At 32.8% G+C, this 16,197-nt stretch overlaps 1 protein-coding gene across 2 annotated transcripts in view; it reads right to left on the bottom strand.

The window, feature by feature from the left end:
- Positions 1 to 15,469, bottom strand: part of LOC146533686 (putative inorganic phosphate cotransporter) — a 34,971-nt gene extending 19,502 nt beyond the window's left edge. Inside the window, exons 1-9 of one of the 2 annotated variants that reach the window (XM_085194686.1) lie at positions 15,252 to 15,469; positions 6,090 to 6,220; positions 4,796 to 4,975; positions 3,375 to 3,513; positions 2,801 to 3,027; positions 2,185 to 2,334; positions 1,695 to 1,827; positions 852 to 976; positions 434 to 553 (exon numbers count right to left, since the gene is read on the bottom strand). In XM_085194686.1, the coding sequence (XP_085050812.1) occupies positions 434 to 553; positions 852 to 976; positions 1,695 to 1,827; positions 2,185 to 2,334; positions 2,801 to 3,027; positions 3,375 to 3,513; positions 4,796 to 4,975; positions 6,090 to 6,220; positions 15,252 to 15,288 (1,242 nt within the window). In that variant the 5' untranslated portion in view covers positions 15,289 to 15,469. The remainder of the gene's footprint in view (positions 1 to 433; positions 554 to 851; positions 977 to 1,694; positions 1,828 to 2,184; positions 2,335 to 2,800; positions 3,028 to 3,374; positions 3,514 to 4,795; positions 4,976 to 6,089; positions 6,221 to 15,251) is intronic. The other variant, XM_085194687.1, reaches the window with a different exon arrangement.
- Positions 15,470 to 16,197: the final 728 nt, after the last annotated feature.

Here is a 16,197-nt window from a genome sequence, read left to right as displayed (position 1 = left end):
AACGCCACGTCTTTGCCTCGTTACTAGAACGAGTTAATGAAAATATTGAATATTTAGAAAACTTAATTGTTCATAAGTAATTTTGAGATTATAATATTGTGCTTAATCGATATAAGCAAAATATTACTTTTAATTGAAATTGAAATTTCATATAGAAATAGAAAATAGAATTTATTCTTCAAACATTTTTTAAAAATATCTTAAGACTTTTATATTATTATTCCAGCTTTGCGCTTTATTTTGCATATAGCACGATAGACAGAGTAAACCCCATTCTTCTTTCCCAATTTCTGCCCAATTTTCGAGTCATCGCGTGCGGAATTCAGCGTGTTAGTATCTAGTTAGCAAAGGAATCAAAAATAACTCATTTAACCGAATGGGAATTTTGGGAAAAAAGAAGAAGAAGAAGAAAAAGAAAATAAAAATATCGTACTTCGTCTTTCACAACCGCTGAGACGCTCAAAGGTGCCATTATAGAGAAGATGTTGCCACAGCCGTTTGTGATGCCCATTAGGGTGCTAGCAAAATTCGGTGATAGATCGATGTGCGATATCTGAAATTTCAGTTAGGTAATTTATATGTCAGTCTATAATACAGCAGTTTCCGTATATTAGGGTGAATAAAGAGAACCTAGTGTTAAGACATTTCATTTTATATTTTCTGCTCGAATATGAGACATTGCCATTGTTGAGTAACGGAGTCCAACGCTACACTTTGTCTATTAGTGTAATTTCAAGATTCCACGAAGCAGAGATCAAATTCAAAAATATTTTATTTATGGATTATTATTCCGTTTTCTAAATAAATATAAGCTAAGCTAAGCAAAAAAATATTTTAATACAATAACGTACCAAAAATCCAACATAATGTGCGCCGTTCAGTCCCACAGTGAGTGTTAACATCGTGACAGCGAGCGGCAGGTGTCCCGCAGGAATGTAAGACAAGGCGAGCAGTGTGGCCGCCGGGCCCCAGAACGCTAAAAAATATTATTTTCTTTTAGTTTCACGCACACAGTTTCCCGCATATATCAGGGTAGATAGAGAAGGATAGAGAAGAGAGAGATGGAATAGGAACCTAGTGTTAAAGCGATTCTTCTCAAAACACTTTCATTCCTAGCTTTCGTCGATTTTTTTGAGCATTACGTGTTGAGTGGAGGAAGTCAACTCGTTGCCTCGTTACCAGTGCGAGGAAATGAAATGAATGGGAATAGGAATTGAACCCACATCTAAGATAGATATAGCAATAAGACAATATGTTAGTTGCCGTTTTAAACTTAAAATAATTATTTTTAGTATGATCTGTAAAAATAATTTGTAACAGAGTAAAGTATTATTCAAGGGTACACAGGATATACTCAGTGATAAGACACATTCTTCTTTCTGTCAAATTCTTAAAATACTGCATGTTTAATAGTTACAATTAAAAACTCCCGATACAAGGAACTTTTAAAAGTGACCAAAAACCTAAAAAAGACCTGATATTTAAACAGTTAAAAACGTTTCCTTGAATCAAGGCTAAGACCGCAATAGATTAAGTATGCCTTTCAAGTAAAAAAATGTTAACATGTGACGATTTTGATTTAGCTTCAAATACATGTATTTGGAAGCTACGATGCCACAAACAAACACACGAGTACATATACATACACAGAAACGTCAAACTAATACAACGTAAAGTAAAACAGCAGTCATTACCAATAGTGTTGAAAATTTTCCTTGACGCAGCAAGAGATAAAATATTTCTGTTGACCAGGAACTCAGCAGTCCAACTGAAGATGAAACTGAGCATATACATGGCGAAGTATGGTAGCGCTGACAGGAAACCACTCTGTTATTAATAGAAAAATAAAAGTTGAAAAACCTAAAACTATGGCAAAGTATGTGCTCGGAGTATAAATTGTAGTATGCACCTAAACTCGAATAATTTAACCGAGTAACCTCTAAAGAGTTACACTATTCGGGTCCTGGCTAGGATTTATACATGTCAAGATAGATAGATATCTAGATCAGGGAACCTAGTGTTAAGACACTCCATTCCCATTACGACACCTTGTTCCACTCTTTCCGTCTAATAAATTACCAGAGCCAGCAATATCATTATCCCGAATGGGAATCGAACCCACAACGGTCGCGTTTATCATAATTAAATTTAAAAAGGCACCACTAAATTTAAGTGCCTACTTACGCTCTTTATATCGACACCTAATACTTTATCCATGTACGAAGGCATTTCAGTCAACAGCGTCCAAAAACCAAGACTTTGGCCGCTATGTGCAAGCAGGATCGACCAGAACGGTAGGGATGTCCAAATACTTTTCCATGGTGTTGCCATTTTCTGTAATCAAAAAAACATGAATTTCTTTAATAATAATTGCTTATGTTGAACTAAAACTACTTTTACGGAATTTGATAACATTAATGTTTCTTTTTTATAATTTCTTTAAATTATTTTACATAAGGACATAGATTTAGATCTAATTATAATTATTTACTAAAGTGATAAACTAACATTTTTATCGAGGCATGTAGCTAATTTGATAAAGCGGTTGTAATGTATTCAAGAGGAACGGGTTCAAGACCTGCTACGTTCCAATTTTTATAAGGTTTTCTAAACACCCTCATTTTGAAATAATTAAATTAAATAAAAATCATCTGTTTCCCATCCGATCTCTCTGCTTATCCTGTTGTTTGCGAGATACAGCGTCCAGCTGGTTTAACTTTTATTTTTTTTAAATTGAAATATTTAATCATAAGCATTTCGCAAAATAATCATTCTTACGGTATTCAACGATGTATATTACCTTTTGCTCACTTATATCAGTAGATCCAGCATTACATTCAATATATTTCATTTCTTCTTTACTAATCCACCTACTAGTACTAGGCGTAGAAGCCCCAAATATAAACCAAAGAATAGACCAGCCCAAACACGATGCACCCGCTACGTAGTAAACTGAAGGCCAACCAAATTTACTACCAGATAGGAGTCCTGCCACCATCATTTCTATGATCGTTCCTAATTGTGCACCTGTCGAAAATCAAAGTACAAATTTGTTAAAACAATAAGTAATATTCTTAGTATAGGCAACATTAAGCGAACATGGATACAATTAAGTGTTGTCCTACGTGTGTTTTACGTTTTACTGACTAGCTTGCACATGTGACTTTGTGTGTGGACTTATGAGTAATTCCTAAATCTACACAGACGTTTTGTAAGTCCTAATAGGGATCTCATAGTGTTTATTTTAATATTCATATTAATGCTGAAGTCATATTATTATATTAAGTGTGCCAAATCATTAATAATTTAGACTGATTTAATAAAATAAGATTTATTTTTTTGTTACGTTGATATTAAACAAATTATATTAATACCAGAATATACAATAGTGCCCATCCGGTTTCGTTCGTTAACCGGCGACCACTGGCCAAGTATACCGTGAAGACTTGGATACAAGATGCCTTGGAACAGTCCCATCAAAATTCTGCAGGCGCATACTGCTTGCCAGTTACCCTAAAATTTAAAAATTGCATTTAAAAAAGTAAACGCAGCAATTTAACGTCCATCCACAAATTGTGTCGACAAGAAGTAAGACCAGGGTTTTGTTTATCTATATAAAATTTGGATGTAACATTCTTTTCTGTTTTTGTATTTCTAATTAATTTCACAAGTAATATAATGGTTCTCTTTTTTGTTATCATGTAGGAACTTATTAATGGATTCCTAAAGGTTTTTTAGCTTCACTCTATATTCCGTATAAAACAGAAAAGGCAGAAAAAACTTAGTAGATTTCTTAAATTCTAGCAAAAAAAAAAAGCATCCATTATTCAACAAATTATCATTCATCCAAATCAAATTTGACTTATATACAAATCGTACCAATCAATTCTGTTTTCCAGATCTCAGAAGGGTTAAGTGAAGATTTAAAACGCTTGATGGGTATCTCTTTACAAATTACACAAATTTGTCGCCCGACGCCCGTAGCTCGGATGTAATGTATTTTATCTTTTCTTATTTCACTTTCAGTTGATTGGTACTTCGTTATATTAATGCATGGTTAGCGATTCGATTTATCAGCAGTAGTGGGATTATTATGGATTTGTTATAGACGAGTGTCATATTTTTGGAAACTACTTTACTACCAAGACTCTACGTTCTCCACTTTCTGGCCGAGATTTGACACTCGGGACAAAGCGTGTTACGAATGTTGCCAGAGCGTGATAATAAAAAAAATATTCGGATGGATATAGAACCACCACCTGTCACCAAAGTCACCACCAGCCACGGCTTAGGCTTTCACTAGAACGGAATGACACTATACTAGATTCCTTTTGCTGCTATGTGGGAGAAATTATGAAGCATGTATGGAATTAGTGTCTATTGAATATAATGCAGGATAGCTGCCAGCTAATGTAATAGATTGTACCATTGATTTTGAAAAGAGCAACTGTTGAGTTTCTTGCCGGCTCTTCTCAGCAGAACTGCCTTCCGAACCGGTGGTAGCTTTTTGTTCATATGTTCATTCGACGATTCAAAAGTGCTTATAATAATTGCCTATTTGAATCAAGAATATTTTGAATTTGAATTTAAATTTGTAAAATAGTACAGTTTAAAATCCCGCAGTGTTGTAGATATTGTATAAAAGTATAAAAGTGTAGATATTCCTTACTATTCTCCAATTTTAAACATACTTTTTGCATAATTACCATTTGAAAAATTGTAACATAATTACCATTTGAAAAATTGTAACATAAGAAATATTAATGGATACAAATTTAATCAAATTTAAACTCACTTTCTCCGCTGCGATAGGCACGAACATGTTGACCACACCAGTAACTATCATAGACACGAGTATCAACATCCGACCACCGAACCTTCCCGCTAACATACCAGCGGGGATCTGTAGAACAATGTAACCCCAAAAGAACGATGATAGAATTGTATCTTGAATAGATTTGCTCCAGTCGAATACCTGTAAAATATTTAATAAAATAAATTAAAAATATAAAGCCTTATTTTTCACATTAAACAAAGAATAGACCATCTTGGTGCAGTGAGATAACTCCCGTTTGAAAACCCTATGTTTATGGATTCGATTCCCACTTGGGGGTTTATACGAGTACATACATTTTATCTCCGCCGCTCAACAAGCAAGGTCTCAAAATTTGGCCGAAATTTTAGTACTAAGTTCCCCCTGTTACGTCGGGAATGTAACGTGTAGATATTTATTTTTTTATATTTAATATTAAATAAATAAAAAAATAATCTGGACTATAGCTAGTAGGATTCGTTTTTAATAAGTTTTTTTTAAAGTTTTATTAAATTTATTTCGAGATATTTAGAATTGAGTGGCAAAACTCAACTACGCCGTTCTTTAGACAGATACACGAAATATGTATGTAATCATTAAAGAAATATAAAGAAATTAGGTTTCCCCTTCTTATATTGCATTGAACTTTAAGACAAAAGTTAAAAAGTTATTTTAATGGAAATTGTTATTTTCCCAATTTTCCCAAAAAAGACTTGCTGTTTTTAAGCTTCACTTATATGAAATTCAAAGGTAAGAAGCGTTATTGTGTATCTGAAGGTAAATTAATTCTTGTTTGTGTATTGTAAATAACATCTTTATAATCTTTAGATTATAATTAAAAAATTGCTTGCTAGAAAATTATTTATTTAAATTTGTTTTTAGTAGGTTCTTTTCTTTAATTTATGTTGTATTCTATTCACAAACGAGTGAGTATTAGCAGAGAAAGCAGGGGAAATGTTAAGACACTCCGCTCCATACTTTCAAAAAATACAAACTTATATTATTAGTTCATTTCTTACAAAATTAATGCATACCCCCGCAAACTATAATGTGTCAACATCAATAAGTCGCGTTCCCGATGACCTAGAATGTTGAAAATATATAACCGTCGATGGACGAGTCTAACACGCATTTGACCGATGTTTTATGTAAGGTAACTAAACATAGACAATACACCATTAATTGTCATCGTCTGTCAAAGTAAATGAGTTTTCATAAGCAAGAAGCAGAGAATTAAATAATATATTAGCACTAAAACAATCTTAGAGGCACTTACTGTAAATCCATAATCATTGGGTTTCGTCATCCCCAGTATAGCAATGCTCATGCTGACTCTCGTGGAGTAAGACACGACGGTCGCCAGGAACAAGAGGAATATAACAATATGACGCATTCCAAATAATTTATCTGTAACAATATAATAATATTAATATCAATATTTTTAAATTAAAAGGCCATAGTGGTACAGTGGGGTAGCGTTTGATTGTAAATGACGATTGTGGTTTCGATTCTTACTCGGTTTAGTATTTTTTTAACTTCACACTGTATTCCAGTGGTAGGCAGAAGGAACCTTGGAACCTAATGTTGAGAAACTTCCGTTACCTACTTTCCACCGAATTCTGGGGGCAATGCGCGTTGAGTAGCGGAATTAAACACCGCTCTTTGCCGCATTACTGGCTGAGTGGGAATGACTACATAAAAATATTTTATTTAAGTCCCCTCTTATATAAAATACGGCGCTAAGGCCGATTTCCACCGCGTGAAGAACGAACCTATTAAGGACTACGTTGAACTCGCAAGAGTAAATTGCATACTTGTAGGTATATCCACCAATAAATAATCGAAAAGGACTGAGCGAGCAAAAAGAATTGAAATTAACTCACTCACTTCTAGAGAGCGGGGCAAAATAATTACATAACCCTTCCTTAGCAGTCGGGAAAAATACAAAAGTCATTGTTGATGGAAATGTAAACCTTATCCTTTTTAAAACAAGATCGTTCCACCTTTCACAGTGGAAACCGGGGCGGCGACATATATTCGAGAATCGCTAAAATAAGTGTTAATTTCATGTTGATTAACTATAAAAATTCATTAGGGTCCCCATTGTCTCCGCTCAGAGGCGAACCCTCATCAAACGTCCTACAAAGCCTGTCACGTACGATGATACATTACTAATTTGAAATATCCATTCATCTAGTAAGTGACGTCGTCGGTTATTCGTTCTAATGAATGTAAGGTGGAATAAGGTCGTCGTAGCGCAACGGCGACTGTAAACGCGTCGGTTGTGGATTTGATTCCCATTCTGGCAAATTATTTTTATTTTCGTCGCTTTACTAACAAGACAAAGCGTGGCGTTGAGGTCCGCCAGTCGCACTAATAATGTGTAAAATTGGAAAATGTTAAAAGATAAAGAATAAAGGTATATATTTTTTTATTTTTATATAATTGAATTTGAGGATGATATATCCTATTCGATTCTCCTTTCTGACTCAATGTTGGCCCAATGGCCTCTACAGCGATATCCGTTGGGTAAGGAAGAGTCTCCTCTTCCATATCTCTGTCCATGAGTTGTTATTTGGGAGGAGGTCAATCATTATGTAACAAATTTTTCAGCTCCATGTTTTATTCAGCGGAAAGCGGGAAACGGAGTTTCTTAATACTAGATTCCCTCTGCCTACCGTGCAGCGTGAAGCTGATGCTTTATAATTCCTAGCAGAGGTAATCTAGACTTGACTCCATTCGTGCAGAGGGATTATTAACTATACTAGTTCTAATTATGATTGTAATTACATAACTATTACCCAGTTGTTAATATTATTAGAAAACTTGTTAACTCTAATTAAACATACAGGGATATTAGAAATGAATCGTGAGATTTTTATTTTTTACTGAAAATAAACATTTGTTACACAAGCGTTTTATTAATAGAAACAATTACAACCCACAACTTTGTGTGCGTTAAGGCTTTATATATAACTAAGAATTGTAGTAAATGCTCCCATTTGAAAATATAATTATAAAAATCATTTCATTATCGATGAAATCAGTTCAGTTCAGTTCTTAATTTATGGCTTAATTAATTTATGCCTTTTTGACATTACCTTTTACCTTTTATCTCATGCCTTTATGAATAGGTAGGTATAAGTAATTTGCATTACAAATCTCAAAATGGAAGATTTTTTTTATTAATTGATTAGCCTCACGCCATATCCCGCTTTAAGAGAAGGTAGAGGGAACCTAGTAACCTAGTGTTAAGATGCTTTGTTCCCATTAAAACACTACCGTTCCCCGCTTTCTGAGTGAGAATCGAACCCACAAGCTATTGCGCTTACAGTCGCACGTTTGTACCCCTGCGTCACGACTGACCTCAGGCCTCATATTAATAGAAAAAAAATCATCGGTCTGTACACACAAAGCGTGGAATTAAACTCCGCTAACCAATATGCAAAATTCTTTTGTTTACGAAAAAATGAAATCGTAACTAAAAAAACCTTTCATATATAAATGACTTCAAATTCAAATTAAAAATATTCTTTATTCATATTAATAGACTTATGCAAGCACTGAGTTGCTCCAACATAAAGCTACCACCGGCTCAAAAGGCAATTCTGCTGAGAAGAGCCAGCATGAAATACAATAGTTCGTCTTTTTAATATCGATGTTACAATTAAATTTTTGCAAGAGAGATCAATTGATATTAACTCTCCCGATTTTTGTCTTTCAAATATTCTTAGACTATGGTATATTCCTAAAAAGTATGGTTTCACAGTTTTTTATAGCAAATTTCATTATAATACTATCCCCATTACTTCACCCCCATGATCAAATTCAAATAAATAAGAATTGTGTGATACATAGTAGATAAAGAGTCCGAGGTGACAATCACCGTATGTATAGTAGGTGGTACATCCAATAGATGAGAGATGATGAAAGCGTAAGTGGATAGTAACATCCCCTAAAGATAAACATGATGATACCAGTATTTCCTGAGGATATCACATTCAACCAAGCAAATTTTTCAGCTTTGTAATATTTGTATAGATTTTCATCTACTTATTCTACAAAGTATAAAAGTCACTTGTAATGCTAAAACTCACCTTGATCTCTTCTATATTTCTCAAATCCATCTGTATAAATATTTTTAGTATTAAAATTTTTATAAACCATTTTTACAACAAAATACGATTTATTTTTTTCCCTCTTTTGTGGACGGTTTTAAAATAAATGAGAAACGCGAATTTCTGTCAGTTTGACGTACAAATAGTGAATTCAAAGAAAATTGATATAATTTTATGATTTTTTCGATAATACTGATAGTGTTTTAATAGCTTAGATAATGATAATGTATTAACAATTAGATACGTTGCTTATCATTATTTTCTCATGTCGCTTGATTTTTTAATATTATATAACTAGTCGTCGCCTGCAGCTTTGTTTGTGGACTTTGAGACGTAAAATGAAAATTCCGTTTCGATTTTTTTTATGAAAAACCTCTTTGAGTCCTCCCATACACTCCCTAACTTACCTATATGACAAATTTCAACTTTGTAAGTCCAATAGTTTCGTCTGGGGGTCACAGGGATTTTAATTATATTTTATACAAGAGTGTAGATATTTTTAAAACATTTGAAAAAAACCATTGAAACACGGTGTTTTCAAGCGTTTTCTGCAGTTTTGTACATTTTGATTGATAAAAGGCACTCTAGTGTGCATAGAAATCGTTCTGTTAGAGCTTTCGAAAAGCCACCACATTCGGTTTTACTTTGAAATACTCGAATTTTCAAAGAATTGGTACCTAGTTGTGCTGTAAAATAAAATAAAGAAATCTTTCGACAATTTTCTTTCATAGGTTTTTGTAGTTTTAATAAAATAAATTTATTTTATTTAAATATAATTTTAGCTAGTAGCAGTTTCAAGCTTTTTAGCAATTCTATTTATAGGCGTATAAAATATTTTTATATAAATATTTACTGGGGATCGAACTCTAAATGATCACTTTTATAGGTAGATGAGGCCATTGTGCCTCGTACGCATAAAAGAATTTAAATAATATCTGAATTCAATTATCGCTATAATATGTATCCAAACTAAGGTAACGAAACGTTTGTTTTGAGTACAAAAGGAATTCAATTTAAACGAGTAATTAGATATTTTTTTCAATTACTCGACAACAAAATATATATGAGTACTTTCTAATTAATTATTGTATTATCAGGGTCTCTGTTACTTTAAGTAAAATACAATTTAAAATGACAACGTCTATACTAATAATACAAAACTAAAAAGTTTGGTTATTCTAACGTGCAAATCTGAAGAGTCATAACATTAGGTTCCCTAATAAAAATACAAGCTTCCCGAAGGTTAACAATTAAAATGTTTATAATATCCCCATCGTGAGAATGTAGGTTCGATTCTTCCTTTGTCGATTGTTTTGTAAAATCACGTGAAATTATAATAATAAGGTTAATTTTTATATTTATTGACACATTTTTATCATTTCGACCCTAACCCCGTTAGAATTAGGCCATATTCACAATCACAACACTCAAATGTCGAGATGAAGATACTTAGAGATACTTTAGAATATCTTATCTTAGTGATAAATATTGATGAAACGCAAATGTATTGATATATATGTAGATTACAATGTCATAGTATTTTATATGTGTACGTTTGTAACTTTTTTGTATGCAAAATCTTAAGAGGACAAGCGTGGCGCGTGCCACTGTAAACGCGACAGGTTTTGGGTTCAATTCCCACTCACGGAAATCAAATATTTAATATTTTCATTTCGTCGTAGCCCTCGCGGCGTTGAGCTTCGCCACTCAACACACACAATGCCGTCAGAATTCGGTGGAAAGTGAAAAAAGGCAGCGTAGGTTCCCTGTTTCCTAATCCAAACTCACTATCTCTCTGTCTACCCAACATTATAAAAAAAAAAAAATATTAATATTGTTTCTTATTCAATTCCGCGAATTCAAATATTTATTGTTCATTAAAAAATATTACAGCTTAGAGTGTAAAAAAATTGCTGCCGAAATATAATTTTAGTTAATGAGGAACATTAAAACATGTCTCTTATATAGCAAGATAGGCGCCTCATATTTTATTTGAAAATAACCTTTTTTGAAAATTGGATGTAAACTGCCTGTCCCTGTAATATAATCTTAAGCAGATTTTAATTTAATTCTAACTCTTGCTTTAAAACGTCCTCGACACGTCCTCTATAAATTATATACAAATATCACAGTAGGTAAATAAAATAAGTAAAATTCTTTTATTCGCAAATCGTTTAAAATTGTATAGCATTATTATCCACGGCCATGACTCGATCAAGGTCAATTTCACAATAACCGTGTTCATCCAAACAGAAATATTTATGGCAAATCTACTTGTTTGTGTACACTGTTATCTATGTATATATGTTTCAGGTAGAACATTTAGAGATAAGACTCTCTATCTCTCTTTTCATGTTATTTAAATTGGGTCCTGTGTAATAGAACATGAGGTGTAGCTTGTTTTTTATTATAGTTTTTTGGAATCGATCGAATTGCTTAGGCATTGGATGTGGAGTGGCGAAACTCAACGCCGCGCTTTGCTTTGTTATGAAAAAATGTAAATATTAAATATTTTATCCCCCGAATTGGAATTGAACCCACGCGCATACAGTCGCACGCTTGTGCCGGAGAGCAGGTCTGTTGAGAAGACTTAGCAAAAAACTCTATAGATGCTCTTTTAAAATATAATTGCTCTTTTAAATTATACATAAGTTAATAAAAGACCATCGTGGAGTATCGGTACATATCTAATTGTAAATTTGGCGGTTATGGGTTCGATTCCCAATCGGGAAATTGAATAATTTTCATAACCTCAATCTAGGAACAAGACAAAGTGCGATACTGATGTTTGCTAATCAACTCGCAAATATTGAAATTTGGACGGTAAGTGGAGAACGGAATGTGTTAACACTAAGCTCCCTCTGCTTATCCCGCTATATACGGGATTCCATGCGAAGGAATAAAAAACCTTCCCGAATGTGGCTTACACAGCATTTAATTCAACATATTGACACCGTTATACTATTCTTGAATTTTTTTATCTTTTCTTTATTTTTTTGAGGCTAATTGAATAATTAAAAAAAAACAAATTACAGTGTTACTTTTTATATTGTGTATATAAATAGTTTAATAATAAATACAATGAACTTGTAACCATGACAGAGTTAGCAAGAAATATTTTCTTATATGGGCCGCCGTGGCAGCGAGCGTCTGTAAACGCGAAGTTTGCGGGTTTGATTCCCATTCGGGGGAATTTTCAGATCCTCGTTCTGGTATTAAGATAAAGCGCGGTGTTGAGTTACGCTACTCATCCCGCAATCTCTCTAAAATTATAAGATCGGTAAGAGGGAAACGAAGTGTCATGTGCTTTCACGGAATACAGCTGAAGCTAAAAAAAAAAATATATTCTTGTAATTGATACAAAAATTAGTATTATTTATTATTTACAATGCAAATTTAATCAAACCTCCCACAACCTTATGTGTTTAGTTCACAAGCTTGTGCCTTATGTTATAATTTTTTTAAGATGAGTATGGAGTGACTCTACCTATCGCTTATACACATATACTCGTAAATAAAGGCTAGGTACTATCGATAGTATCGATACTACCGTTTCCAAGAAATTCAATAGTATTGACACTATCGATAGTATCGATATCTTTCTGACTGGGAGATACGATACTATCGATAGTATCGATAGTATTGCATTTGTCCGATTGTATTGTACTCTTTTGAACTATCGATAGTTTCGATACTATCGTAAATTTCGATACTATCGATTAAAATATCGATAGTTCTACTATCGGACAACTATCGATAGAATATCGATAGCCTATCGATAGTCGACTATCGATCCGCAACACTAGTTTCGAGGCGCTATGGGACAGCTTGTGAGTGTAAAAGCGACGGTTTTGGGTTTGATTTCCATTCGGTGAAATGAGTTGCTTTTATATACTAGCTATAGTAATAATACGAACTTTGGCCTGAGATCCCTTTAAAGGTGGGATCTCCACCTAGAGCATTGAGCTCGACCACTCCATGCGTAATGTTTTGAAAACTGGCCGGTGCGTGGGGAGTGTCTTATCACTAAGTTCACAGTTCCCTCCGCTTACCTTAGCTTCACATATAAATTACAGGTAGTATATTATGTATAATAAATTTTAACTCAAAGTAAATAAATGTTAATCTCTATAAAAGATCACACTCGTCTCCATAATTTCGAGTAAGTATATAAATAAAATACCTATTTATATGATAATTTTAACAAGCGATTTTTTATATAAAAAGAAAATACTTGTTTTCTTAAAAAATATTCTTATAAAATATGATATTTGCTTAGTTTTATTACTTAATTTACATATTTTAACCGGCTTTAAACATGTTATAACATATATTTGATATTGTCGGAATTTGATAATATTTGAGTAGGTTGAATTATTTAGATTTCCGAGCACGTGCGCAAAATTTTGTAAAAATATGTATTAACTCATAAAAAAATTACTCATAAAATCAAAATCCTATCGAGAACTAGATTTTGATTTAAATGTGATATATTCTAACCTATACTGCAAATAGCAGAGTAGGCAAAGTGAACCCACTATCGAGGCTCTGTGGCCCAGAGGCTCACTGCCTGGCCTCAACTATACAAAGTAAACTATATTTTCCGTATCATTTTGTATTAATTAAATAATCTACAGACTGATCACATTACCACATTCTATTCGCTTATCCTTTACAAGCACACTGCGATCCGCTCGCGACTTCGCCCGCTTGAACTACTAATGTGAAATATTTTTATGTTCTAGTAACATTACAATTTTAAAGACATTTCAAACATTAAAAACTAACATTTCAGCCAAATCAATATTTTATATTGTCATAACTTTTTTATTTATGGGGTGATTTAACTAAAACAAACACTAAATGTCAAGTTATAGTTTGCTAAAATATAAGAGTGGAAACTGCATTTAAATCGGTTAAGCAATTTTTGACATTAGCGTGCACAAATGCACAGACAAACGGAAAAAAAAAATTAAATCTATTACATTGATAAAAAAGATTTTCTCATATATCCCAGCCGATCTCAGCGATTTTATTTTATTTTTAAAATAAAATTATAACTGATCGCTGAGGTACCTATACAAGGTTATTACTTGTACTCAAAGATGTCAATTATCTTTTAACTAATGCATCACTTTTACGATAAATAAGACATTTAGATGTAAATAAGTAGATGTGTTTATATATTTTTTTAATTTATTATTAAAGAATATAAAAAAATTAAACCGTTATGGTGCAGTACGTCACTATCAGCGTCCAACTGTAAATGGTGTAGTTATTGGTTCGATCCCAACTCAGGGAAACGATTGTAATCATTTTTGTGTTTCTCTATTCTAGTAAAAAACAATTTACGGAACCCTTTATAGGCGAGTCCAACTCGTTCTCGGCCATAAAGTTAGGAAAGATATTTTTTTTAGAAGACTTTAACATAAAGATTATACGTTTTTTGGATACCTCTGGATGGTTCGCATGGTTCGCATGGTTTCATATGTTTTACGAATTTACATTTACGAATTTGTATTTTTCTCTTGTTCAAGATTTAAAATTTTAATTACTCCCGGTACAGAATTTAAAAATATTTTGAAACAAGTCTAAGCGCGACGCTTAACCATAATCTTCTAATAACATACAAAATAAATAAAGAAAATATCGTTAAAAGGATAACATAATTTATATATTCGTTCTTAGGAATTTTGTATACAAACATACAGTCATAGCAAATATTCAAATGGGTGATCAAGTTGTGCTAGCTATGTTTGTCTTTTATAACTTAACAAAATTTTCGCTTTGTTATTGAGGTAGACAAAAAACACAGAGTAATTCTTATTTTTTTTATTTCACGCTGTATCCCGTATACAGGAGATAAAACTTAGTGTTAACACCCTCCGTTCTCTACTCTAGCCTAATTTTCGAAACAAAATTTTTTTGAGTGGCGGAACTCAACAACCACATATTATGTTGTTACCAGAGGGAGGAAATACAAATAATTCCGAATGGGAATCGAACCTACATTCGTCGCATTAATGCTTAAGAGAGTATGTCTTATTTTGTTTTTTTGATAATATTTTTTTTTTCATTATAATACAAAGAGAGACTTGTTAGGTACAAGTGGTGTATTCCTTAATACAACAAATCTCCTTAGTCTTAGGACATTTTTTTTTTGGCGGAATATTCATCTTTTTAAAAAAAATATTATAAATATTGTAACTAAAAATACATAATTAAAAAAAAAAAAAAATATCTAAATCCACGGCAAAACATGTTTGCCGAAAGCGAACATAAAAAAGAAAAATTTAAATAAAAAAAAACACAAAACTAACCTGGTTTAGGTGCATATTGTAAATCTTCGGTACCCATTTTCAAATTCCAAAAAATTTGCAACACAATTTTTTTTTTTAAATTATTTATCGAGCCAAAAACGGTAAAACTTATTTATTTCTATAGTTTTTAATTAAAAATATCGATATTTTCTTTCGATCTAACTTCAAACGCGTCGCAAGGGCAGCGCCTTGGCCGAACAGGAAGCTACTGCGTCCGCGCCGGTCACGCATTCAGTATATATTGTCGCCTTATATTATGTATATATGTATGTCAAAATGTTTCCTATTATATATAGATAAATGTACATATATGTATTTCCGGTCTGTTTATATATGTCTTTTTTTATCTTAGTGATATATCACTATGCTTTTAGTGATATTGGATTATATAGATCTAAATATTTATATATTTACATACCTATACTATGTTATATAATTAGCCAGTAGCTTGCGACTGTAATCGCGATGGTTGTGAGTTCGATCCCCACTCGGATAAATGAAATATTGAATATTTTCATATTCTTACTCTGGTTAAAGAGACAAACGCGGCGTTAAGTTCTGCTACTCGCATAATCGCAGATTACTTTATTAATTTTAACACATAATTATTTAATTAATGACTTAATTAATGAAACTATTTTGTGAGTTTTTTTTCTTTTATTTTTATATATTTTAACTATCCCGCACATAGCAGGGTACGCAGAGGGAACATGGGAACCTAGTGTTAAGACATTCCGTACCACATTTTCCGTCGAATTTTGAAGGCATTGCTTGCTGAGCGGTGAAACTCAATGTCACGCTTTGCTCCTGTACTAGGAGATGAAAATATAAAATATTCCATGCCCCGAGGGAAAATCGAACCTACAACCACGCAGTTTACAGTCACACGCTTGTCCCACTGCAACACGACGACCTCAATCCTGTTTTTTCATTCTCATCGTTCCCA

This window comes from Heliconius melpomene, chromosome 12 (assembly GCF_056956725.1).
Source record: "Heliconius melpomene rosina isolate 202511_hmr_F chromosome 12, ASM5695672v1, whole genome shotgun sequence".
Classification (NCBI taxonomy): domain Eukaryota; kingdom Metazoa; phylum Arthropoda; class Insecta; order Lepidoptera; family Nymphalidae; genus Heliconius; species Heliconius melpomene.
The sequence above is the reverse complement of the archived record's forward strand: the minus strand, read 5'-3'. Positions and strand labels throughout refer to the sequence as shown.